This window comes from Eumetopias jubatus, unplaced genomic scaffold (assembly GCF_037043125.1).
Source record: "Eumetopias jubatus isolate StellerSeaLion01/CBP00866 unplaced genomic scaffold, mEumJub1_p1.0 scaffold_4, whole genome shotgun sequence".
Taxonomy (NCBI): Eukaryota; Metazoa; Chordata; class Mammalia; order Carnivora; family Otariidae; genus Eumetopias; species Eumetopias jubatus.
Window position 1 is genome coordinate 161,116,516 of NW_028274810.1, and position 25,184 is coordinate 161,141,699.

At 41.8% G+C, this 25,184-nt stretch overlaps 1 protein-coding gene across 1 annotated transcript in view; it reads left to right on the forward strand.

The window, feature by feature from the left end:
* The first annotated feature begins 605 nt into the window (after positions 1-605).
* Positions 606-25,184, forward strand: part of TPD52 (tumor protein D52) — a 38,249-nt gene continuing 13,670 nt past the window's right edge. Inside the window, exons 1-5 of the mRNA XM_088022795.1 lie at positions 606-822; positions 14,957-15,072; positions 20,332-20,480; positions 22,018-22,119; positions 23,193-23,219. Of these exons, the coding sequence (XP_087878921.1) occupies positions 606-822; positions 14,957-15,072; positions 20,332-20,480; positions 22,018-22,119; positions 23,193-23,219 (611 nt within the window). The remainder of the gene's footprint in view (positions 823-14,956; positions 15,073-20,331; positions 20,481-22,017; positions 22,120-23,192; positions 23,220-25,184) is intronic.

Consider the following 25,184-nt stretch of genomic DNA (forward strand, 5'->3'; position numbering starts at 1 on the left):
AAGGAAAGGGAAAGAAAGAGAACAGGAGGGAGGGTGGGAGGACAGACTGAAATTTTTGTTACACTAAAGCCAGACCTTACTTTAGATAAAGTAATAATGGAAATACGGCTTTATTTCTATAGGAAGTTGTACTTACAAAGCTGATCGCTAAACCAGGAAGCTTGGCTTTTTAGGACTGTTGTAATCCGGGGTGGAAAAAAGTATCACCCAGATGGCTTTTGTAGGAGATTACTGACTGGTAATCCTTCCTTGTCCTAGAAGATTAAGTCCGCCCTGGTGTAGTTGTGGTCAGCTGACTGGTTTAAAAAAAAAAAATTGTGGTTTCTTGTAATTGTGCCAGCGTCTGACATTTGCTTGAACTGTTTGTACATCTGGGAGATACTGCAGAACCTGGTCCTCCTTTGTTTACCAAAGAGAGCTCCGCTCCCCTGCGTGGGTCGTTCCACTGTTGACGGAAATGGACAGCAGGTGGTGAATAGAGCCCTAGGGTTGCTCCAGATAAGTCATTTATTAAACAGCCTTGCTTGTCCTAAGGGTGTGAAGGCTCTGAGAAAGAAATATCACTCCTGGGCCAGGAAGCCAGGATCTTCAAGCCCTGGGGTTGCATGGGAATAAGACCAGAGCGGCACTCAACTGAAGGATACCAGACGGTTATAAAACGATGTGTCCTCCATTTGTCTGGAATGGACTGTAGAGAGATGGATTTTTATGAAGATTACCAGTCCCCATTTGATTTTGACACAGGAGTGAACAAAAACTATCTTTACTTGTCTCCTAGTGGAAATTCGTCTCCATCCGGATCACCTACTCTTCAGAAATGTGGTAACTATTAATTTTCTAAGGTTAAATTTGCTTTAACAAAACTTGGACACAAACCTGGGGTTTGCTTGGCTTTAAAATTATTAGTGTCACGGTGTTTCTGTGTTGAAACTAGTGAAACAAAGCTGTTGGCAGAATCCAAGCAGAGAGAGATGGCTCGTTCAATATTTAGAATATGTTTATTTATACATAAAACAGGAACTTTGATTTTAAAGGTGGTACTCTTGATATGAACACTAGAGTTCTGATCACTTTGAGTTCATTGAACTGATAAATCACAAAAAAGGGGGAATCTGAAGGTCTTTGCTTGTGGCCTTCTATGTGTAATTTATTAAGGCCCACCCCCCACCCCCCCAATTTTGTCTTTGTTAAAATGAGGCTTAGGCATCTAAAGCCCTGACGACATTTAAGGCCCTGCTAGTGTACGTCCTGGATTTTGTTCTGGAATCCTGAGCGTAGCAGACAGACAGAAATACTTAAGCAAGAGATTTTGTTTTTAAATAGAAGAACTCTATGCCTAGGTGGCTCAGTCGGTTGAGCAACTACCTTCAGCTCCTGTCATGATCCTGGAGTCTCAGGATGGAGTCCTGCATCCGTCTCCCTGCTCAGTGGGGAGTCTGCTTCTCCCTCTGACCCTACCCCCTCTCGTGCTCTCTTTCTCTCTCACTCTCTCTCAAATAAATAAATAGAATAAAAAAAAAAAAACAACAACTCAGTGTTGCTGCACCTTGGGAAGCAGTCATTCCTTCACAGGGCCCAGTATGACCTCCTTCTGAAGGCCGGGTACCGGCAGAGAGCGTCTTAGTTTCTCCGCACAAGGCAATAGGAGGCTGGAAGCAGCCTGAGCACATCGTCCAGGACCGTTCTCTCATTCTACAGCGAAAGCCTGGAGACCCCTAGATGACCTGCTCTGTAACTTGCCAGGAGTAAGCAGATTTTCCTAGAAGTTAACTTTTTCCTTATTAACGAAGAATAGGTCACAGTGTGTTCTTTTTAAGTTTACAAGGTGGGTAATTGAGAAGGAAGCAGTAAAGGATACAGCAGGAAACCTGCGTGTATTTTTGGTTGTATACTTGCTGACAGTAGAGAGTCTGCTGAAGCTACGTTCCTTTAACCTTTGGTTGCAGCCGTGGCAACCTTTGGGGTATAGTTTGGATTTCCAGGCAGGGAAAAATGTTGAAGATACCAGGTTAGAGCTGGTTTCTAGAAGTGGGGACTGGGAGGCAGCCGTTAGAGGTCTGCTGGGAAGGCCTGTCCCCTGCTGCCCTTCTCCTGTCCCCGGGTCCTACCTTGGACCTCTGTAATATAGGGGATCTCCCCTATGTCTGGCCCCTAAAAGGATGACATCATCCATTCTAACTTTTAAATCCTACATATAGAAAATGCCTTAAAAGCAACACACGGGGGGCGCCTGGCTGGCTCAGTCGGTTGAGGGGCTGTCTTTGGCTCAGGTCAGGATCCCAGGGTCCTGGGATCGAGTTCCCCATCGGGCTCCCTGCTCAGAGGGGAGCCTGCTTCTCCCTCTGCCTGCCGCTCCCCCTGCTTGTGTGTGCTCACGCGTTCTCTCTCTCTCTGAAATCAGTCTTAAAAAAAAACACACAGTAGGGAGTTGGAGCTGGATGACAGAGTAAAGCCCAGGTGACAAAGGACCATGGAAGCAGAGGCCGCAGTTCTGTCACTTCAGGTAGATCTTGGTGATCAGTGTGCGTGGGTTTGAGATTCATGGAAGGATTTACCTGCTTGTTCTAGTTCTCTTCTACTCTCCTTGTGTCTCTTTCCACCTCCTTTCACTTTTCCCAGCTGCAATAATTGCTGCCTTTGGATGTTTTCTGTTAAAAATAAAACAGTTGGGAAAGTTGAAGATGTCTCCAGGCAAATTTCAAACAATTGTCTTTCCAATTCCTAGTAGCAGTCTGTAGGAGTCTGGGCTCATGATATTAAAAACAAAATTATATAACAAAAAAAAAGGCAAGTGAATAACAAATACTAAAAACAAACTCATGTACCCACTAGTGCTCAAGTTTAGCAGTTTGCTTTAATTGGAAAAAAGGAGGGGGAGGGAGCATTAAACAGAAACCACTCAAAGCAGTCATTTAGTAAGAACATGGTGATTCTTAAAATAACCAAATAAAAGAGGATCTAGAACAGTAATCAGCAGGCTTTGTGCCCTGGACCCCTCAGGGCACAAGAAACCTGCAAATCTCTTTGAACATCAAGCATTGAGGTGTAGATGGAGGGAATACTATGTCTTGGGTGCATTTGTACTCTTTGTATTTCTAAGTAGGAGCTCTTAGGACAGATACATTATAAATACATTTAAAAGTTCATGTGGCTTTTGGTCACTATGCATTTTCTTTTTTCCTCTTTTTTTTTTTTTTTAAAGATTTATTTTAGAGCTAGCGAGCTGGGGTTGGAGGGAGCAGAGGGAGAGGGAGGGAGAATTCCATGCAGACTCTACACTGAGCGCAGAACTCTTTGCAGGGCTCCATCTCACGACCCTGAGATCATGATCTGAGCTGAAATCAAGAGTCGACTGCTAACGGACTGAGCTATCCAGCCACCCCACTGTTCATTTTCTTAATCAGCCGACAAGTGTTGCACAAAAGGGACTGATGTTAAAAGGAATCCTACTCAGAAGGGTTGGGAACACTGATTTGAAAAACATATTCTTTGATATTTATCCAGGCCATCATGGGGCAGATGAGAAAGTAATGAGATTTAATCTGTGGGCAGGATGTTCCTGCGAAGCAGTCTGAGTGAGAGAGAGGATGAGGGCCGGTGGCTGGGACAAAGAGAGGTCTTTTATTAGGGATTTTAAACTCTTTGATACAACCAACCCACATTCAGAGCCCCTGATACGTCTTGACCCACCCAAAACCCTCAGCAATACAAGTATCAATAACCGAAGCAGAATTCTGTGAGAACAGAACTTACCTTGCCTCTTTGTGATGGACTCTGATATCTTACACTATTCCATTTGTTCTTTTTAAAATGCTCATTTGGTACTGCTAAATGGATTTCACAGCCCGTGGTTTGAAAAACTGACTTAAAATTTTCAGAATCTGGGATATAAGTTCCCTTAGGGATGTTAGTCTTTTTTGATCACGGTTCTTCCCTACCACCGGGAAGAGTGCTTGACATCTGTGGCTCAACAAATACTTGATGAATGAAGGAGTGAGTGAGTGAATGAAATGAAACTGACAAGGACTAATTCACACTCTAGTTCGTTTTCCAGGTGTGAACATTGAGGCCAAGAGAGGTGCGGTGAAGCCCCCACATCACAAAGCTCAGTCAGCCCCCACTGGGTCTCACACTCATCCGTTGGTCCTCAAGCCAGCGTTTTTTTGTTTTTTGGTCACACTCTCTTGGCCTCTTTGGTGACGGGTATTACAGAACAGGTTCATCATTCTAGCTGTAATCTTTCCTCCATCACGGGCTTTACCGTGGGGAGTAGTGTGTGTGTATGGATTCTTAGACGTGTACGTCCATTCCGTCTTTGCACTTGCTGGTCATCACGCACAGATCTCTCAGCTAGTGTCCTTTGTCACGTTTTCTCTTCCCTTCGTGAGCACCTACAAAGATAATTTCCCAAGCCCTATTTATGTAGAACCACTCCTCCTCTTCACATTTTTTTTAATGTACGGAAAGATGCAGCCCTGTTGTATAAAACACCTTTGGTTATTTCTGGTGACTTCAGGAAATAGGAACAGGAGCCATTTAAAAATCTGACATTTTAGTTTTATGCTGTCATATTTGAAACTCTAAAAACACTGAAAAAAATCAAACTGGAGTTCTCTTAGCTCAGAGTCCTGCTTTTCATTCTGTTTTAGTACCCTTTTTGGTTTCTACTCTGTTGTCATTCTGATTTCTTTTTAGGGAGGTCATCATTACTTCTCGAAAGTCATGCGTAATTAATTATGAAGGTCTTAAATAGCAAACGTGTGGTTTACAAAATAAAAATCAGAGCAGAATCCAAGTTATGAAGAACTTCCTTATTCCTGCAGAGGAAATTTAAGAATGGAAGTGACTTCCTCCCTGGGGATCCCCAAATTTCTCCATGGCTGACCTTTGATCTCTCTTTTGTGGAGTGCCCTAGTTACTCATTTTACACTTGATTGGGGTTGGGAGGACAGATGGTTCTGAAGTTATCAACTGAAGGTCCTCCCCCCCGCTTTTTTTTTAAGATGGAAGAGATTTAAGGGTCAGTTTAGGAATTTCTGGAGGAGGTGAGTAAAGCATTTGAAAATACTGATGTGTTCTGCCTTTCCTTCCCCCTCCATTCTTTTTGATGACATTTTGAGAGGGTGACCTTTTTGGGTAGGAGGTTGACCTCTGTTCAGGGCCCTGCTTTCAGAGGTGAGCCTCCAGAGCACTCTAGGCCCATCTGGGTCCCAGTTCTCTTTCCCTTTTGGCCCTAGTGCTGCCCACCTACCCCCCTCAGCCTACTTCCATTCCTCTCCAGTGGCCCTGATGCTGCCCAGATCATCTCCTGGGTTCTGGTTCTTTCCCCAAATGGAGCGGGTCAAGTTTCCTCATCTTTTTGCTCCTTGCTGCCTTGATGGATGACAATTACTTGACTCCTTTTTTCTCTCCTACTGTTGTATTGTTATCACTACGGGTGAATATGGGAAAATTATATCCTTAAGAAATGTAAAGTTTTCATGGCCTGTGCTACTGCATCTCTTTCTTCTGAAGATAATCTGTGTCAAATAGCAGGTGTCAGATACTCCCTTGCCTTAAGTCAGTGGTTTTCAACCTAGGGCAGTTTTGCCCCCTGCAGGCATTCTGGCCACGGGTAGAGCCGAGCCGATTCATAGATGATTCTGGTTGGCACAATTGCAGTTGGCTTTGGGGAGGAAGGGGGGCGTGCTCCCATGCCACGTGGGATGATGCACAGGACAGCCCCCACCACAAAGAATTAACCTGCTCAGAATGCCCCTCATGCTGTGGTTGAGAAGCCCTGTGTTAAGTAGATCCTTTGTTTTTAGAATTTTTTTTTTTTTTAAGATTTTATCTATTTGAGAGAGCAAGAATGAGAGCGAGCGAGCCCATGAGAGGGGAGAGGGTCAGAGGGAGAAGCAGACTCCCTGCCCAGCAGGGAGCCCAATGCGGGACTCCATCCCGGGACTCCAGGATCATGACCTGAGACCTCAGTTGCTTAACCAACTGAGCCACCCAGGCGCCTGTTTTTAGAATGTCTTAAAAGAGAGAAGGGTCTCGCTTGTTTAGGATCTTACTTTGTTGTGGGGACCTCCAAATATTCCCCTGACTCTGCTGGCATTTTATTACATTCAGAAGCGAAGATCCAGAGAGTAGGAGCCCCAACCACAGACTTATACGAGGAAAAATATCTTTGTCTTCTGACCTTTTTGGTCAGTACCACTAAAGACATTTCGAACTATATGTTGTATCTCTTTTTGTGTCTCTAGGTTTAAAAAGGCACACATTTCCTCTTGCTTGTGCTTAAGTAGAACAATCCTTAGAGACTGAAGTTTCTTATTCCTACCCTGGTCCTAAAGCCATTGTTGCCTCTTTAAAGATTGTGTGAGAGAGGTGTATACAGTTTTATTTCCTAGAGAAGCTTCTAGGACTCAATTATACTCTACCAAATTCTCTATTTAAACTCAGTGTTAACTAAATGGTAGGTATCTTAGACTCCTCCTCTGCAACTTCTTCCCTCCTAACTGCATATCTTGGGAGCAGCTGACATCATATTCTTCCCTCTGTAATATCACTACTGCCCCCCCCATAACCCCCCCCATAAAAGAATGGTGCTTTGGGCTGTGAACACACTTTGTAACGTGAAGGTATATGACCTCCAAATGTAACAATCTTTGTGTAGATTATGTATGAGACAGAAGTTGTATTTCTTTAAAAAAAAGGTCATTTCATATATTTTATTTTTTTATTTTATTAAAAAAATTTTTTTTTTAAATTTTATGTTTTAAATAGAAAAACCTGTATAGATGAAAGCAGTGAAGTGAGAGTGAGATATAAAAAGCTCGAGATATAAGGTAGACAGTGAAGGGAGACCAAGTTCTTATCTCTCTAACTCAACTGTGTACCTTCCTGTAATTGATTTATTCGGAGAGTGCTAATGAGCATCTCTGTGTACCAGATACCTCGCTGGGCTGAAGTTGCGGGATCGGAACACAGTGCTAAGGTCAGATGTCACCCAGCCCAGCAGGCTGTGTTCTTTTTTTTTTTTTAAGATTTTATTTATTTATTTGACAGAGAGAGACACAGTGAGAGGGAACACAAGCAGGGGGAGTGGGAGAGGGAGAAGCTGGCTTCCTGTGGAGCAGGGAGCCCGATGTGGGGCTCCATTCCAGGACCCTGGGATCATGACCTGAGCCGAAGGCAGACGCTTAACGACTGAGCCACCCAGGTGCCCCCAGGCTGTGTACTAAGTACAGTAGACATTACAGAGTGTTATACCCAGAGCAGGGCCTGGGCACGGGGTCCAGGGAAAGCCTCCAAGAGCAGGAGACACTTAAAACTGATTTATTGAAATGAATGGGATTTGGAAATAAGCAGGGGGTTTCCGGAAGAGAAAATAACATGTGCAAAGACACTAAAAAAAAAAAACAACAAAAAAAACAAACATGATTTGGAAAGAGATGGTGGAGGTTGTTGTACAACATTGTGAATGTCATTCATACCACGGAATTGTATGCTTAAAAATGGGTTAGGATGGCAACTTTTATTTTTTAAATTTTATTTTAATGTGTTAATCACCATACATTACATCATTAGTTTTTGATGTAGTGTTCCATGATTCAGTGTTTGCATATAACACCCAGTGCTCCACACAGAAAGTGCCCTCTTTAATACCCATCACCAGGCTAACCCATCCCCCCACCCCCTCCCCTCTAGAACCCTCAGTTTGTTTCTCAGAGTCCATAGTCTCTCATGGTTCATCTCCCCCTCCAATTTTGCCCCCTTCATTTTTCCCTTCCTAATATCTTCTTCTTCTTCTTTTTCTTTTCTAACATATAATGTATTATTTGTTTCAGAGGTACAGGTCTGTGATTCATCAGTCTTACACAGCTCACAGCGCTCACCATAGCACATACCCTCCCCAATGTCAGGATGGCAACTTTTATGTTGTGTATTTAACAGAAAATAAAATGGGCAAAAAATGTATGGGGGGCGCTTTATTTTCCTTTTTGAATTAATACCTTACTTAAAAAAAAAACATGTCTTCGTAGGAACTGCAGGTTGGAAGATGTAGTGATTGTGTTGGGTGGGTAAGGGTAGTAGCAGGAGATGGAGTAGGTGGGCTCCAGATTGTCAAGAGCAAGAGCTTTACTGGGAAGTGGGAAGCCCTAGAAGGATTTAAGGCAAGGGAGTGCCGTGGTCAGAGTCATACCTTAGAAGTTCACTCTGGTGGCAGGGTAGTGAATGGATTGGAGGGACAGACACCATTAGGGAGCTTTAGGGGCAAGAATCTGAGCAAGAAATTGTAAGAGCCCGAATCAAGGCAGGAGTGGTGAGTTTGGAGGGGAGGCATGAAGTAGATGCCTGGGAGAGTGAGATGAAGTCGTATCTCAGGGGTAAGAAAAATCCGGGGAGGTATCACAGGAGAGGAGATTCCAGACCAGAGTTCAGTGCTGATGCCTTGGAGACGTCAAATGCCGTCATGATTGACAGCTGTCATGTTGGAGATGCAGAGGAGAGGCGGCTGCCAGGTAACCAGGGGTTGAAGAGAGACGGGAAATGAGGGGACCTGTGAGCCATGCTTCATGGAAGAGGAGACAGGAAGTAACTGGGCAGACTTGTAGCACATGGAAAAGTGGGGCAGTAGCACATCCTTACTGAACATCTGTCTGCCCACTCTCCATGTTCATAATCCTTTACACTGTTCTTACAAAAACCTGGAGAGCCCGGTGGTATTGCGTGGGTGTTGTTTTTTAAATATGTAATGGGTTTTTTTCGGGGGGGGGGCTAGTTTCCTAGGGCTGCCAAGACAAAGCGCTCCAAATTGAGTGACTTAAAACAACAGATATGTGTTCTATCTCTGTTCTGGAGGCTCGAAGTCCAAAATGAAGGTGTCAGCGGTGCTCTTTCTGTAGGGAAATCCTTCCTTGTCTCATCGTAGTTCCTGGTGGTTGCTGGCAATCCTGGCGTTCTGTGCCTTGCAGCTGTGTCCCTCCAGTCTGCGTCCGTTATCACGGGGAGTAGTCCCCGGGCCTCTGTGTGCCTGTATGTTTCTGTGTCTAAATTTCCTTCTCTTGTAAGGACACATTGAATTAGGACCCACCCTAATTTACTATGATTTCATCTTGACTATATTTGCAAAAGCCTGTTTCCAAGTGAAAACACATTTGCAGGTCCTGGGGGTTAGGAAATGAAATGTATCTTTTTAGGGGACACAAGTCAACCTACAGAGCCATCTGATTTCAAAGTTCATGCTTTATCGACTCTTTAAAAAAATCTCCGACCCCAATGTCCTCATCTTATTGAATAAAGTGTTTAAATAACACGATGCAAAATTTTTTCAGATCATTATGTGAAAATGGCTAAAAGGTTTTTAAATGATAGTTGTAGAAAGTCTTGAGGAGAAGCAGTTGGTCTTAATTGGGTACAAGGTCAAAGGTGAACCGAAGGGAAATGTTCGGGTGCCTGCTCCAGGGTGCAGTGGCATGGGCTGCATCCATAGCACCTGAGCAGAAAGGTACTCACTAAACTCAAAATCATGCCTTAATTTAATTTAATTTTTATTTTTTTGTTTTTTTAAGACTTTATTTGCGAGAGAGAGAACGAGAGTCAGAGAGCACGAGAGGGAAGAGGGTCAGAGGGAGAAGCAGACTCCCTGCTGAGCAGGGAGCCCGGTGTGGGACTCGATCCTGGGACTCCAGGATCATGACCTGAGCCGAAGGCAGTCGCTTAACCAACTGAGCTACCCAGGTACCCCAAAATCATGCCTTAATTTTAATCGTAGGTTCAAAATTTGTATTTAAAAAAGGCTTTTTTGCTGCTTTCTCTGCTTGAAATTTTTGGGAGTATATGTCGAATAGGTGGGTATGCGTGGGAAAGTAAAGAGGAACTTCATTTGAATAAATCTTTAACCAGTAAATCAGTTCAAATAAAGCATTAACATTTGCTCTGTTCTTGGCACCATGAGTACCGAGATGAAAAGACAAGGATGTTGACATCAGGACTTTATAGTCTGGACTTAGGGACATATTCAACACTGAAATCTTTTTCCATTCTTCCTTGTTCTTCCCCACCATGCTTGCTCATCACACACATTTCCACTGCAGCCAAAGACCCAAGCACTTCGTTTTCCTCATATTACTAACAAATTCTCAGAAGTGTGGAGTATTATATTTCATCTCTTCCAAGACACTATGGATTTTAGGATGTACCATTATAGTATTTAGGGGGAGAAATTGCTTCAAGTTAAAAGATTAAGAGACACTGCTTTAATTTTACTTAAAATTTTTTATGCTTATTAACATTATTTTCGGTTTACTCAGATGTATATGTTGACCATAACACTCCTGTGCATATTTTTTAGAGTAAACCAACTTACAGTTTTCCTGAAATACCTTCCTGTGCATTCCCTAACTTATTGGAATTGCTTTTCAACTGAGAATAATCCAGGTCTTGCTTTATTTTCCTCCCACACAATGTTGTGATGCAGACTTTCTTGAAAGAGAGGTCTGTGATGTTCTCAGTCCCTGACACCCATTTTGCAAATTTTGGAGCACGTTTACAGGTGACAAACAACTATGCCACAAGGACTGCTTAACCAATTGGCTGTTCAGTGCATCTCGAGTTCAAAGTTGTAAATATAAAGGAAAAAATTGTGTCTTAGGATTGATGGGGCGTGATACCCTGGTCTCTGTTCATCTTCCCTGTCACTCCCCTGGCAGTGGGACTATCATCCCCTGGGCACCTAGCCGTTTGCCTGTCAGTGGGCTCCAGGCTGTCTCTGCTACGTAACTCTTCAAAGGGGAGACAGGCAGACTCTTCGCACAACTACAGGAATTACGGAGGTGGCTAAAATAGGAACAACCAGAAGGAACAAATTATCCCCAATTTTCCGTCACTTGGGCTCTACAGTTGTATCCGTGACTTTCAGCCAGGAATCCACTCGGGTTCTTACACCCTCGGGGGATGTTGGAAGTCCCTGGGGAGAAGGCACCGGTCCTGCTTCCAGCTTGCCCTTTGTCCTCCCTGCTCGCTGGAATTTCTCTAAGAAAAAGTATTTGTGAAGGAGCAAGAGTTTGGAGTCCGAAAAACCTGCATTTTAATCTCACCTGTGATTCTGGGCAGATTACTAACCTCAGAGAGTCCCTCTTTCCTAGTGGAGATAAATTGTACTCCTTTCATCAGGTGTTGGCTGTAAGATGTTTTTTTCAGAATGAGATAAGGTGAATCTCCCTGGTTGGTGTATTAGATCTCAATAAATATTAATCATATGTTGTCCCTCTTTGCCATCTTTTATTTATTTATTTTTTTAAAGATTTTATTTATTTATTTGAGAGAGAGAGAATGAGAGATAGAGAGCACGAGAGGGAAGAGGGTCAGAGGGAGAAGCGGACTCCCCGCTGAGCAGGGAGCCCGATGCGGGACTCGATCCCGGGACTCCAGGATCATGACCTGAGCCGAAGGCAGTCGCTTAACCAACTGAGCCACCCAGGCACCCTTTGCCATCTTTTAAAAACAGTTTTTTATCGGATTCTGAGGAGAACTATTAAAATTAATGATCGAATAAGAATTTTTTTTGGCATATTTATGGTTTAAGTAATTATATGTTAAAATGCTCCTGCTTCCCAACTTGTGAATGAGAAGTTAATATTTTTTTTCCCCAAAGCCAGACTTTGTCTCTACAATAAATATTACACTCTTCCTGAACATAGGGGGAAATTGGATAATATCTAGAAAAACTTGTAGGGCTCCAAGTTTGGAGAAACTGTACATTTGGAAGTGAAGAGATTGCTTTTGACCTACTCTGCCAGTTCTTTTCCTTTGTACAGAGTCTTAATTACTGTTGCTTCTAGGTCTCTTACAAGTCTGAGCTTCAGCCCCTGCTCTTGTCTTCATTTGTCCTTTGGAAATCAATGATTTTAAGCATATACTTTCAGATCTAGCTGTCTGGGTTCAAAATTGTAACCCCACTATGCATTCAGGTGTGTTACTATGGGCAAGTTGCTTAACCTCTGTAAGCTTTGTTTCTTCCTCGAACTGGTAGATCTCTGCATCACAGAAGTGGTGTATGTAAATGATGTCATGTATTTGGACCACTTAGTTCTGATTTAAATATACATAGAATGCACTCTGTGGTGGTGGCTGTGGTTATTAATAATTTTCCTAAGTCGTGACTGTCATGTTTTGCCAGTGATTTTGATATCTGCCTTTCTCTTCTTCCTTTGTGTTCATTTTACATCCCCCACCCCTCCGTTTGATTACCCTTAAACAAACCACACCTTAAAATTTGAATGTTGATAATTTGCTGCCACCTACAGGCTAATATGGGAAAAGCAGAACCTGTAATTACTAAGTTACTAATGATTCTGAATATAAAATCTCAAGGTCATCTTGGAAGTCCTGAAGCCAACTGTGGACAACTACACGATCCCCTTTTCTGAGAAATTTATGTTCCCTGGTAGCCTAACTAAACACTTGAATAGTATCAGAATTCCCCTAGATTCTTTCTGGGATTGAGCAGCTGTGCATAAAGTGTTATTAGTAATTAGATATTATATTTTTCCCCTTAAGCAGATTCGCAAGCTAGTATTTATGAAAAAGCATGAAAGAGCCTTTGTATTTTAAGGCATGGTTTAGCACCAGAGTTTTGTTGGATTTTTTTTTTTTTTTTTTTTGAGTCCTGTTCTGGTTGGAGACTTGAGAAGTCTGAACAAAACTTTAAAAATAAAATAAAGAATGTTTATAATTAACTCTGTTGTGGTTCTTCCTATTATATTGTCTTATATGATTGCTCCCATGTACTCCTCGCCCATCCTCAGTCTCATGCTCTCTCGTCACATGATCTGGCATAGGGGATGCATTTGCAAGCATGCATGGGCCCTTCTCAGTGATTTCTGACAGTACATACCTTATCCACAGTTCGATTTGGCTGGGGTTGGAGTATGAGGGTTCCAGTGACAGATACTAGGGCCCAGTAAGGCCTGTGTGCTAAACGACGAGGTTGAATTTTGTCTGGAAAACAACAGGGAACCCACCACTAAAGGATTGTAAGCTGGAGAGTGACATGATCAGATTTCTGTTCTGTCTCTAAGACAGAAGTCTTACTTGGGGAGCCTGAAGATATTTTAGAGGGGGGCCTACAGAAGCAATTACTCCTGAGCTTTTCCAGCTACCGATTGTACCCGTCACATGCTGTCTGTGCATTAGAAGGCTTAATCATACTTTGTTTCCCACTCCAGTTTGTTTTTGAATTGTCTTATTTGTATTACTTTTATTCCTTTAACAGTTCTGTAAACACCTTTCAGGTAGGCACTGTTTTGGTACTGTTATCCTCATGTTGTTATAATTATCACATGCCATTAGCGGTTAATATGCGATAGACCCCGTAACAGGTGGCTTCGTACCTTTTACACGGTGGGCATATAGGTTGTGTCATTGATTCATATACTTCCTTTAGGTTTGCCGTGGTGCTGGCTGCTTGTTGAACAGCGTGGTTATTCTTCCTCCTGCCTTTCCACCTGCCTGTGAAGTCTGTCATCCGCTGCCTGGCATTTTGATCTGGGTGGGATGCCATGTCTCTGCTATGGCTGAACTAGCACTTCTCAGAAATGGACGTGGGGGTGGTGGGGGTCTGCGATTGCTGTAACGCCCACTGGCAGAAAGAGGCGAAGAGCAGGAAAAGGAGAGACCTTTCTCTGGTTCCTTATGCCAAAAATCTGTTGCCAGAGGAGACTGTGAAAACCCAGACCTCTGTGACAGGAGGATGCCTGGGCAGGACTATGACTAGGAGAAGGCAAGTGAGGCCAGCAGCCACCTGCCCGAGCTGTAAAATTTAAGGGGGCACCCAGATGCTCTGCAGTCAAGACCAATAGTATGTTAATGCAATTTTCAGAAAAATCAGAATGAAAGCATGATGAACAAAATACTAAACTTTTTAAAACAGAAACAAGATCGGGAATGGTACTGTGCAAAGCCATTTTGGAGCCTGAGGCAGAAGGAAAAGTCAGTGATACTGAGCCTATTTAAAATTTTGATATTTTGTTCATTATAGATTCTTTGAATTTGATTTTTTTCAAAAATATTGCATTCAAGTATTAAAATTATTTATATTGAGTTTTTGGTGCCACCTTAAATTTTGCACCCAAGGTTTGGGGGGGGGTGCTTGTTGACTTCACCCTAGCCTTGTACATGGGTGGTTAGGCAGAAGAGAGGAGAGAGTCATTGAGGGTCACATGCCTCCTTGGCCACGCGAGAAGTACCAAGTTCTTCAAGGTGAAGGACTCATAGTGGTTGGCTCTATTCCAGGGGAGTGGCTGTGCCTAGTTGATCTTAAATAATGTGGAAAATTTCTATGTTGCTGTTGGTCATTTCTGTATACATTACAACTTTTCAGGGTTATCCGGATGAGATATATAATTTTTTTTTTTTTTTAAGCTACGGGAGTTTCCTACTTCCACTAACAATGGAAAGAAATGTAATACAATTTCTTTTTTTTTTTTAAATAAGATTTCTGTAGGTATTGAGTTTGTTCAGCTCTTGACTGAGATTAAGTGCTGGATTTGATTAGCAGAGGAAGCTAGAGACATTTACAAACCCCTTTCCTTGTTAGTGTGAATTATTAGTCATGCTGATTTACTAGGGTAGCATTTAAAGCCTTGGCAAGACCCCACTCTTGGCCTCTTAACTCTTCTGCTTTGCAGTAACTATATTGTGACAGAGCAAAAGAACAAGCTACGTGAATGCTCTCTTTTCTAAATTCATATTTTGGCAGAGTATAATTGGGTGGTTTTTAGTGGTAGCTGAGACTTTTCTTTTGTTCTTTGCAGGAAGAGCCAGGTCATTTGAAGGTACAGAAAGTTGATGTGTGGGTCCAACCTGATTGGTTTTTATTCTCGCTGGGGTAGTGGAAGAGCCTAAAGGAGAATTTTACTTAGCTTTCGTACCTTACAGCCTTTTTTTTTTTTAAATCCTCAACAAGGTCTGCTGAGAACAGACCCAGTACCTGAGGAAGGAGAAGATGTTGCTGCCACGATCAGTGCCACAGAGACCCTATCAGAGGAGGAGCAAGAAGAGCTGAGAAGAGAACTTGCAAAGGTAAAGAAGCATTCCTTTTGGAACTTCATGCTTTGCGCGTACAGTGCCATTTGTGTTTCTAAAGCACGTGGTAACATCTCATCCTCTGTTCCAGGGGAGAGAAAGCAACATATATTTACTTGTCCTAGAGGTCTGGAGTGGGGGAGAAGAAATAGAAGAGCATGATAATCAGTTTGTTTTTATATGAAATAAGGTATCTAAGGGGTGAAGTGGGTCGAGAAGTAGGATGTGAAGGAGGAAACGGATGAGAGGAGCCCTAGTGAATATCACCTGAGGGGCTGCACTAGGTCTGATGCACTTGGCTTTTCAGTTGCATCAGTGGTTTGCCTCTCCTCTTTGCTGTGTTGTGCATATAGGTGGGCACTTGGAACCTTCTTTCCCTCTCTCCCTTTCTCTCTTTTTCTTGAGATTAACCATTTAAAAGTGCACAACTCCATGGCAGTGAGCACTTTCACAGTCTTCTGCTGCTGTCACCTCTGTGTAGTTTCCATCGCACCCAAGGGAGACCCACACTCATTAAACTGGCATCCTCATTCGCCCCTCCCTCATCCCCTGGCAGCAATAACCTACTTTATGCCTTGTCTCTTTGGATTTACTTACTCTGGATATTTTATTTAAGAGGAATCGTATATGTTACTTTTTGTACGTGGCCTCTTTCACTTGGTGTAGTGTTTTTGAGGTTCATTCTTATAGCATGATTCTTGTGTGTTGGTACTTTACTATGTTTTTTAAAGATTTTATTTATTTATTTATTTGAGAGGAGCACGTGTGCAAACATGATCTAGGGGGAGGGGCAGAAGGGGAGGGAGAGGGACAAGCAGACTCTGTGCTGCACGTGGAGCCCTACGCAGGACTTGATCCCACGACCCTGAGATCATGACCTGAGCCGAAATCAAAAGCTGGATGGATGCTCAACCGACCGAGCAACCCAGGCGCCCCTGGTACTTTTATTATTTCTTATGGTTGAATGATAGTCCATTATATGTGTCTACCATATTTTGTTTATCTGTTTGTGTGTTGATGGATGTTTGGGTGGTTTATACATTTTTACTATTGAGGATACTGAGCTAGGATCATTTGTATAAAAAAAGTATTTGTTTGAATACCTATTTTTAGTTCCTTTGGGTATATACCTAGAACTGGAATTGCATCAAGTGGTAATTCTGTGTTTAACTTTTCTGGGGAAATACCAAACTATTTCCCAGAGCAAGGACACCATTTTTCATCCCAGTCAGCAATTTCTCTACATATTTGTCAACATTTGTTATTTTCTTTCTGATTATGACCATCCTAGTGAGTGTTAAGTGGTATGTCATTATAGTTTTGATTTGTATTTCCCTAATGACCAGTGATATTTGAACCTTCACCTGCTTATTAGCCGTTTGTCTGTCTTCTTTGGAGAAATGTCTATTCAAATCCTTTGCCCAGTTTTTCTTTTAATTGCTTTTATTTTTTTTAAAGATTTTATTTATTTATTTTGACAGAGAGAGACAGTGAGAGAGGGAACAGAAGCAGGGGGAGTAGGAGAGGGAGAAGCAGCCTTCCCCCTGAGCAGAGAGCCCGGCATGGGCTCAATCCCAGGACCCTGGGATTATGATGTGAGCCGAAGGCAGACGCTTAACAACTGAGCCACCCAGGCACCCCTTCTTTTAATTGTTTTTGTTTCTTTTCTGTTGTTATTGTTCTTGTTGAGATACAAGAGCTCTTTACATATTCTGGATGTTAGACCCTTATCAGATATATGATTAGCAAATATTCTCTCCTATTCTATATGTTGTTTTTTTACTTTCTTCAGTGTCTTATTTCATGTAAGTTTTAAGTTTTGATGAAATCTAATTTTTCTTTAGTTGCTTGTGCTCTTGGTGTTATATCCAAGAATCCCATTTCCAAAGCTCAGAGCGTGAAGATTTACCCCTATGTTTTAATCTAAGATTTTTAGCTCTTATATTTAAGCCTTTGATCTGTTTCAAGTTAATTTTTATTTATGGTTTGTGGTAGAGGTCCACCTTTTTTCTTTTGCATGTAAATATTTAGTTTTCTCAGTGCCCTTTGTTGAAGATACTACCTTCAATGAATGCTCTTGGCATCCTTGTGAAAAATCAATTGCCATTGATGTAAAGGTTTATTTCTGGACCTTCAGTTCTATTACATTCATCTCTGTGTTTATCCTTCTGAGAGTAGCACACCATTTTGACTACTATAGCTTTGTAGTAAGTTTTGAAATTGGGGAGTATGGGTTCTTTACCTTTTTATTCTTTTCCAAAATTGTTATTTAGGGTCCTTTGCAGTTTCTTATGAATTTTGGAATCTACTTTTCTACCCACGAAATGTGCCCTTGGGATTTTGATAAGGCTTTTATTGAATCTGTAGGTTGATGTAGGGGAGTATTGGCATCTTAGCAATATGAGGTCTTCCAATCATTGAACATGGAATATCTTTCCATTTATTTAAGATGTCTTTAATTTTGCTTTTAGCTGTGTTTTGTAGTTTTCAGTGTACAAGTCTTATATTTCCTTACATTTATTCCTAAGTATTTTATCCATATGTTATAGATACTAGATCCTTATCAGATATATTCTTTGTGCTTTAAAGGTCATTCTTTTAATATATATATTTTTCCTATTTTTAAAATATGTGTATTTTGTATATATATAATATGTAATATATATGTTGAATTAAGGAATGATAGCTGTGCTGTGTTGAGCTAGGTATGTTGGCAGCACAATCTAACCAACAAAGGTGGGGAATGCACTGGGTCATGTATTGTCCAGTAAGATTTATAGTGGTCTTTCTCTTCAACTGTCATTAGGGAAAGGAAACTTCAGGGACGTGTCAAGGGGTATTTATCTTTTAAATCTGTTCTTTGGAGTATATGAAAAGTTGGAGTTGGGATAGAGATGGAGATATTGGAAAGCTAATAGTGTGCAAAGAGGATTAGCCAGTAAACTGAGAAGTGGAGCCTGAAGACCTGGGCTTGAAATTCTGGTTCCTACATTATTAGTTTGATGATTTAGGGCAAATCATTTAATTTACTTGATTTTGAACCTCATTCATTCATTGTTGCCTTTTTCTTTTCATATTCCACTTAAATGTGACTTCCAAAACTGGTACAGAATGAGAGGTCCTGGCTGACAAGCACAGAGGATTATTTTTGTTCTGGACCTACCTTCTAATTAATGCCCTCTTAAGAACTGTTTGTTGGGGTGCCTGGGTGGCTCAGTTGGTTAAGTGTCTGCCTTTGGCTCAGGTCATGATCCCAGGGTCCTGGAATCGGGCTCCACATCAGGCCCTGCATCAGGCCCCGCATCATCCAGTTCCCTGCTCAGCTGGGAACCTGCTTCTCCCTCTCCCTCTGCCCCTCCCCTCTGCTTGTGCACGCTCTCTCTCGTGCTCTCAAATAAATAAAAAAAAATCTTAAAAAAACAAACAAACTATGTTTTGCTAGCCACTTCCCATTTGATTTATTCTTCTCTCCTTTGGTTGAGTACTATTTTTCTTCATTTTGTGTAAAGATTTAATTAGCAGTGAAAATAGTTTATTTAACAATGCTATGTGTTTTTATTTATTTTATTTTTTTTAATTATTCGGGGAGGGGAGGAGCAGAGGGAGGGGGACAAGCAAACTCTTGTCAACGTGGGGCTCAATATCAGGACCCTGAGATCATGAATAACCTAAGCTGAAATGAAGAGTTGGACACTTAACCGACTGAGCCAGCCAGGCGGCCCCCACTGTTATTGTTTTCAAAGGCCATGCTGTCTTTGGAATCATAGAAGTGTGAGATCGAGGCTGAGAATATGGCTTTGCAACAAGCCAAGAGAAGCCATCTTTCATTAGGGTCTTGAATATTAATGACCATCCCACTTTTTCAACTTCCTGGGACAGAAGGTCTCTTCCGAGTGAGCTCTCTCTTTCTCCTGGTGGGTCTGCCTCTTGCCCTCTGTTTTTCTGACTCGGGCTTTTCTTCTGCTCTCTAAGTCATTTTCTATTCTTCCTAGCTTCCGCTTAGAGTTTTGGCCTCCTCAAATATTTTTAAGCTTCCATATCTCCTCATCTCACTGTGCCCTACCTGTACTTTAGGGCTTCTTTATCCAAGTCTTTCTAGCTTCTACTCCCAGTGTTATCTCAGTTTCTCAAACTGGATTCCTGAATGAGAGAGACCATGATTAGTGGAGCATCTTTTTACAGCAGGCACATCACTTGGTGGTAGCCACTCAATTAGTTAGCTGCCCTTGGGTCAGGGGCTTACCTCTCTAACCGTCCAGCTAAGGCTGGTTGGTCGGCATCAAGGGGTCCACACGGGACATCTGTGGGGCTCTCTAGGGGAGACAGTTTGATTTATTTATGGCTGTGGCTTTGGCAGGCCCTGGGACAGACATTTCCAGTATAAACTCAAATGAAATGTACAGGAAGGTTGGATTTCGATTTGGCTTGGCTGTGCATGTTTTAGTGGAGAGTGGAGAGTGGTTTGATTTGGTACACAAATAGGAGTTCTGTGGGCATTCAAGTGGAAGTGTCCATCTGGAAATGCAGACCAGGGGTCAGAAGAGTGGATGTTAGAATAATTTGAATATTATCTGTGTGGAGGTTTGAGCCCTAAGCTTCCATGAGATAGCAGAGTAAGGAAGTATAGAGAGAGAGGGAGAAGCCTGAGGACAACTCAAGATAGAAATATAAAGAAGAGAAAAGACTCTTGATTTCAGCTCAGGTAATGATCTCAGGGTCGTGAGATGGAGCCCCATGTCAGGCTCTGCACTGGGTATGGAGCCTGCTTGAGATTCTCTCTCTTCCTCTGCCCCTCTCCCCCTACTTGCATGCTCTCTCTCCAAAAAAATAAAATAAATAAATAAAAAAGACAGAAGAAAAGAGAAGCTCTATAGGAGAGATGGGCATGTAACCAGTTTACTTAACAACATGCTATATGTTGGGTTTTTTTTTTTTAAGATTTTATTTATTCATTTGAGAGACAGAAAGCACAAGTAGGGGGAGAGGGAGAGGGAGAAGCAGACCCTCTGCTGAGCTGGTAGCCTGACATGGGGCTCGATCCCAGGACCTGGAGATCATGACCTGAGCCGAAAGCAGACGCTTAGCCGTCTGAGCCACCCAGGAGCCCCCGCTCTATGTTGTTTTTAAAGAGACAGATAAATGAATCAAAAAATGGTTTTAAACGACTCTAGAAGTTTGAGTACAGTTTGGCATTAATAATCTTCACTTATTGAATGACTCTTGCTGTATTTTTACCCCACCCCCCCTTCCTCATAGGTAGAAGAAGAAATCCAGACTCTGTCTCAAGTGTTAGCAGCAAAAGAGAAGCATCTAGCAGAGATCAAACGGAAACTTGGGATCAATTCACTACAGGAACTAAAACAGAACATTGCTAAAGGCTGGCAGGATGTGACAGCAACATCTGCGTACGTTCCCTTGATCGTTACCTTTTTCTAGAGAATGTAAAGGACACTTCTGCTCCTTTTGTCTGGGCAGGAGAATTGAAAGGGGATGAGGGTGCTTCTGCAACTTTTCTTTGTACGACACAGGGCTCTCCCCGCCCAGTCCTCAAGTGTACCTGACTCTTCTCTAACTCTGGTCTTCCACACTGTTCTAGGGGATAGAAAGAAAACCCAGCCTCGTCTGTGAGTTGAAGTAATAACATTTAAGTGCCAACAGTGTTGTATATTGACTTGCCAAAAATGTGTCACGTAGTCCTCAAAATGACCGAATAGGGTGGGAGGTGAGGTAGCCTGAGATAAGGAAACAGGATCAGGTAAGGTTTGAGGTCACAAAACTCAAAAATGTGGGGGGCAGGATTTGAACTCAGGGTTGACCAAGTACAGAGCCAGGTCTTTCTTCATCTGCTCTATACATAGCATAAGACTCTTGGCTCATCGCCTCTCCTAGGTGCTGGTGGCAGAAGCCCCTTAATCTTCTTGTCTTTTTGATTACACAGATTTTGATATGGCATTATCACGATGCAGCTGTGTTTCCCAGCACCAGGAGGAGCAAGCTTCTAGGAACAGATTCTGATGTGTATTCTTTATCATCTGTGTCTTTAGTCCCTGGTGCTGACTGGTGACCAGCAGCAGTGAGGCTGACGGCATCCTGACAGGACAGCACTAGGGTGTCCATCCCCTTTGAGCCACTTTCTACCCACAGAAGTCCAGGAAACGATTCTTTGACTGTGTATCACCATAAACTTTTTGTTTTTAGTGTTTCACCTTGATGGGATAAGTAAAAATGCCTGAGCATTCCTTTGTATAACGTGAGGATCTTAACCTCTTCGTGGCTACCATATTCGTTTGTTTTTATTTTCCCTTCACTAATCCCTGGGTACATGGGGAGAGGGAGGTGGTAAATGCTAGCTTTATGTCCTAGCAGATGTACACTCAAGTCATTTTGAGTGTCGCACCTTATATGTACTCTGCCAAGAGTCTACAAGTCCTTATTTGGTAGCTCTGCAGACATGCCAAAAAAAAAAAATTCTTTATAGCCCATACAATTTATTTGAATAATAAAGTACACATGAGCCTTACCTTGCTTCTGGTCCCTTTTTAGGAGATAAAGTTATAAAAGGCATGTGAGGAATTTGGTTTCATTTTTGTTTTGTTTGGCTTCAGTGGAAAAGAATAAGAGGTATAATTTCTCTCAGCCTCTGGCTCATTTTCATCTTTTCTCCGTGACTGTTTTTGCCCTGTACCCTGATTTCCTTGGCCCTGCCTTTATAGGCATCTATGTGGCCATCATAGGGCACTGCTGAAGACAGCACCCGAATGAGGGGTGAGGAGCATGCGAGTTGATGATGCCCACCTGGTGATTGTGAAGGAGTTTGGATGTTCAAAAAAAAATTTTGTTTAATTTTTGAGAGCTTTCCAAGAGCTGGTGATTGTGCTTTAAATAACTGCTATTAGAAAAGGTTAGCTTAACTTTTCTTTGTTCTTTTATAATTCAATGTAGATACAAAAAGACATCTGAAACCTTATCTCAGGCTGGACAGAAGGCGTCAGCTGCTTTCTCATCTGTTGGATCAGTCATCACCAAAAAGCTGGAAGATGTAAAGTATGTCCTCATTTCTCCTTGCTCATTAAGTAGCTGAGGCAAATTAAAGTATGTTGTGGTTGCATTTATTTCCCGACTTGGGCTGTGGATAATGCTGGATTCTCCTCTTTTCTAGTGAGGGAGCCCGCTCCTTCAAACCAGACCTGAAATATTGCCTAAATTATTTTAGGTGTAGCCTTCCAACTTTTAGGCATAGCATTCAAAATAATCACCTTACGAATACATTTAAGGTTGTTGGAAAATTCTGGTTGTGTACTTTTGCCCTTTTGGTCCTTCCTGATCATGCAGGGTAAGTATGTCTCTCGTAGTTGCAAGTTTGTGGTTGTGGGCCGAGCCTGTTGTCCTGCTGGGGACGCGTCCAGGAGCACTGACTGCACGCTTGGACTGAGACCTGCCTTCAGTTCTGTGGGACATTGTTATACCGTGGTGTGATTATGACATGCTTATCTGTGTACTGATGTGTACTAATTTGTAAGCTCTCTACATCCACGCTTAGGCCCAGATCTTGTTATTGAGCTTTGCCTTTCATTTTGCATTTATATTGTAGATTAGTCTGCAGAATTTTTGTGGCAATTTCGATAAAACCACTTCACAGTGTTTTTGTGTGTCCCCCCCCCCCGCAGCCCCCCCCCATGTTGATTAGAATAGCTCTGAAAGTGACAAACATGGTTTAAATTTGCTGTGCTTCTGTTGGCATGAAAGTTTTTTTGTTTTACCAACAAAACCCTCAGATTGCATGACTTTGTGTTTTCGTTTGTGGGGAATGATTGGTTGAATAAGTTTGACAATCAATGTATTATTTACTCTGTACCAAAAAACCAAATGACTTGCTTATTATATCTGGACTGTCATCATTTTAAGCATTGTGTAATAAACATAGCTCACGGGGATTTTTTTGACAATTTATATACCTCTCGTTGATGCTCTCATTTCTTTTTATGCCAGCTTGATTGTATAGCACTTTAGAGTCCAAGTTAAAACCTTACACGACTTTTAAAAAAGTAGGTTATTTCATTGTTTTAGATTTACCAGAACTTCCTTTCTTTTTTAATGCTTACTGCGGCTTCTTGCAGATTGCAAGCCTTTTCACATTCCTTTAGGTAAGGAGAGCTTGAACCATTCCTGCAGCTTAGCCGGTGTCTAAGACAACAAGTGTGCTTAATTAGATTATTATGCCACGTTCGATGGTTGTGTTTGTCTACTACATTTTCTTGCATTTGGAATATCTTTTTCTCTAGTGCATACCTGTTTTTAAGGGAGGGTTTCTTGTATCCCATGGGTAACGGATAAATTAAAAGAATAATTTGACACTGTGGTTCAGGGATATGGAAATGATTTTGACATTTCTTACCTTTTTTTTTTTTTGGTAAAAAGAAGCAGCTTAACCATGGCATACAGAATTCCTCCCTTTTAATGTCTGACTTTGTTTGTTTTTGATGCTTTAATTTCTTTGGTGCTTTTGTAAGGATGTTGGAATTCTCCTTCACGTGGGTCCCGTTATGTATCTGTAATAGACTGCGTATGTACTGCCTCGTGATGTTAGTCTCCCGACTTACACAGGTTACTCTGAATATTATTTTTATTGTGGTAAAGTATACATAAGATAAAATACACAACTTTTCAATGCTTGTTTTACTAGCTTACAGTTTTTACTATTTTTTAATTTCTTTACACTAGTTCTATATACGTGTAAGGAAATTTCATGGCTGCAAAAGGAAAAATAATCTAGGCTAAAAAAAAGCCCATTAAAAAGATGTCAGCCCAAACCATGCTTTATAGAAGGAATCTTAGGGATGTTAAACAAAGCTCTTCTCTGTCTCCCATACAGACTGTTTTATCCAATTAATAGAGAAAACGAAGTTGGAGGAAGGACTTCAGGGTGTAAGCAGGAAAGGCAACACAGTAGTCTCCGGCTCTGTCCCCGCAAATGCGAGCTGTCTTCTCAAGCAGTCACTCGCTATAGTCTGTCCTCTTCAGGAAACGTGTACTTAGAACTGAGGTTTTTTCTATCCTAGTGACACTTGGCCCTGGAAGTCAGAGGAAATCAACTCTAAATGCTGAATTATTTAAAGTTAAAACTGTGCTTTAAAAAAATAAAACAAAATCAGCAACAGGAGGGGATTCTGTATCTTTGGTAGTCAATTAAAAATGTCCCATGTGCTCTAGGCAGCTGTTAAGACCATGTTATCTAAGGTTGTTTGAATTGAGTGAATAGGTATTCCGTCACGTAGTCCATCCTGCTCACGTTAGACTGCATTTTGTGGACAGGTGCAAAGAACATAACCATAAATCAGGTATGGTTCTTGTACAGAAAGACCTTAAAATCTTTGAGTGGATGCAGTGGGGAAAGAAAGTGGGGACCTGGAGTGGGTGAAGTTGGAAGAGCCCTGTTAACACTGGATTATGTAAAACAATGTTACATGTGATAGAAACAAAAATAGAAGAATATTTATGTAAGTGCTGTTGAGGAATGATTCATCAGTACGTGTCCCTGTTCTTGCTGTGTATCTTTAAGAAGATTAAGCAAAGGTACATAAGATGGCTCAATATGTGCTGTCTTATTAATTGACCGGAACAGGTTGAGTATTGCCGATCTTTTCTAGCTCCTTAGGCCATCACTTTTTCACTTCATTTAAAAAATAAAATTGAGGGGCACCTGGGCGGGTCAGTTGGTTAAGCGTCAGACTCTTGATTTTGGCTCAGGTCATGGATCCTGGGATTGAGCCCAAAGTTGGCTCCATGCTCAGTGGGGAGTCTGCTAGAGGATTCTCTCTGCCCTCCCCCCTCAAAATAAAGAAATAAATTTTTAAAAATATATATATGTATATATATATATACAGATATGTATAACTGAGATTATACTCTACCATTTTTAGTCCTGTTTCTTTCTCTCTTATTTTTTTAAAAGATTTTTAAAGATTTTATTTATTTATTTGACAGAGAGAGAGAGAAAGAGCATAAGCAGGGGGAGTGGCAGGCTCCTTGCTCCCAAGACCCTGGGATCATGACCTGAGCCGAAGGCAGGTCCTTAATTGACTGAGCCACCCAGGTGTCCCTGTAGTCCT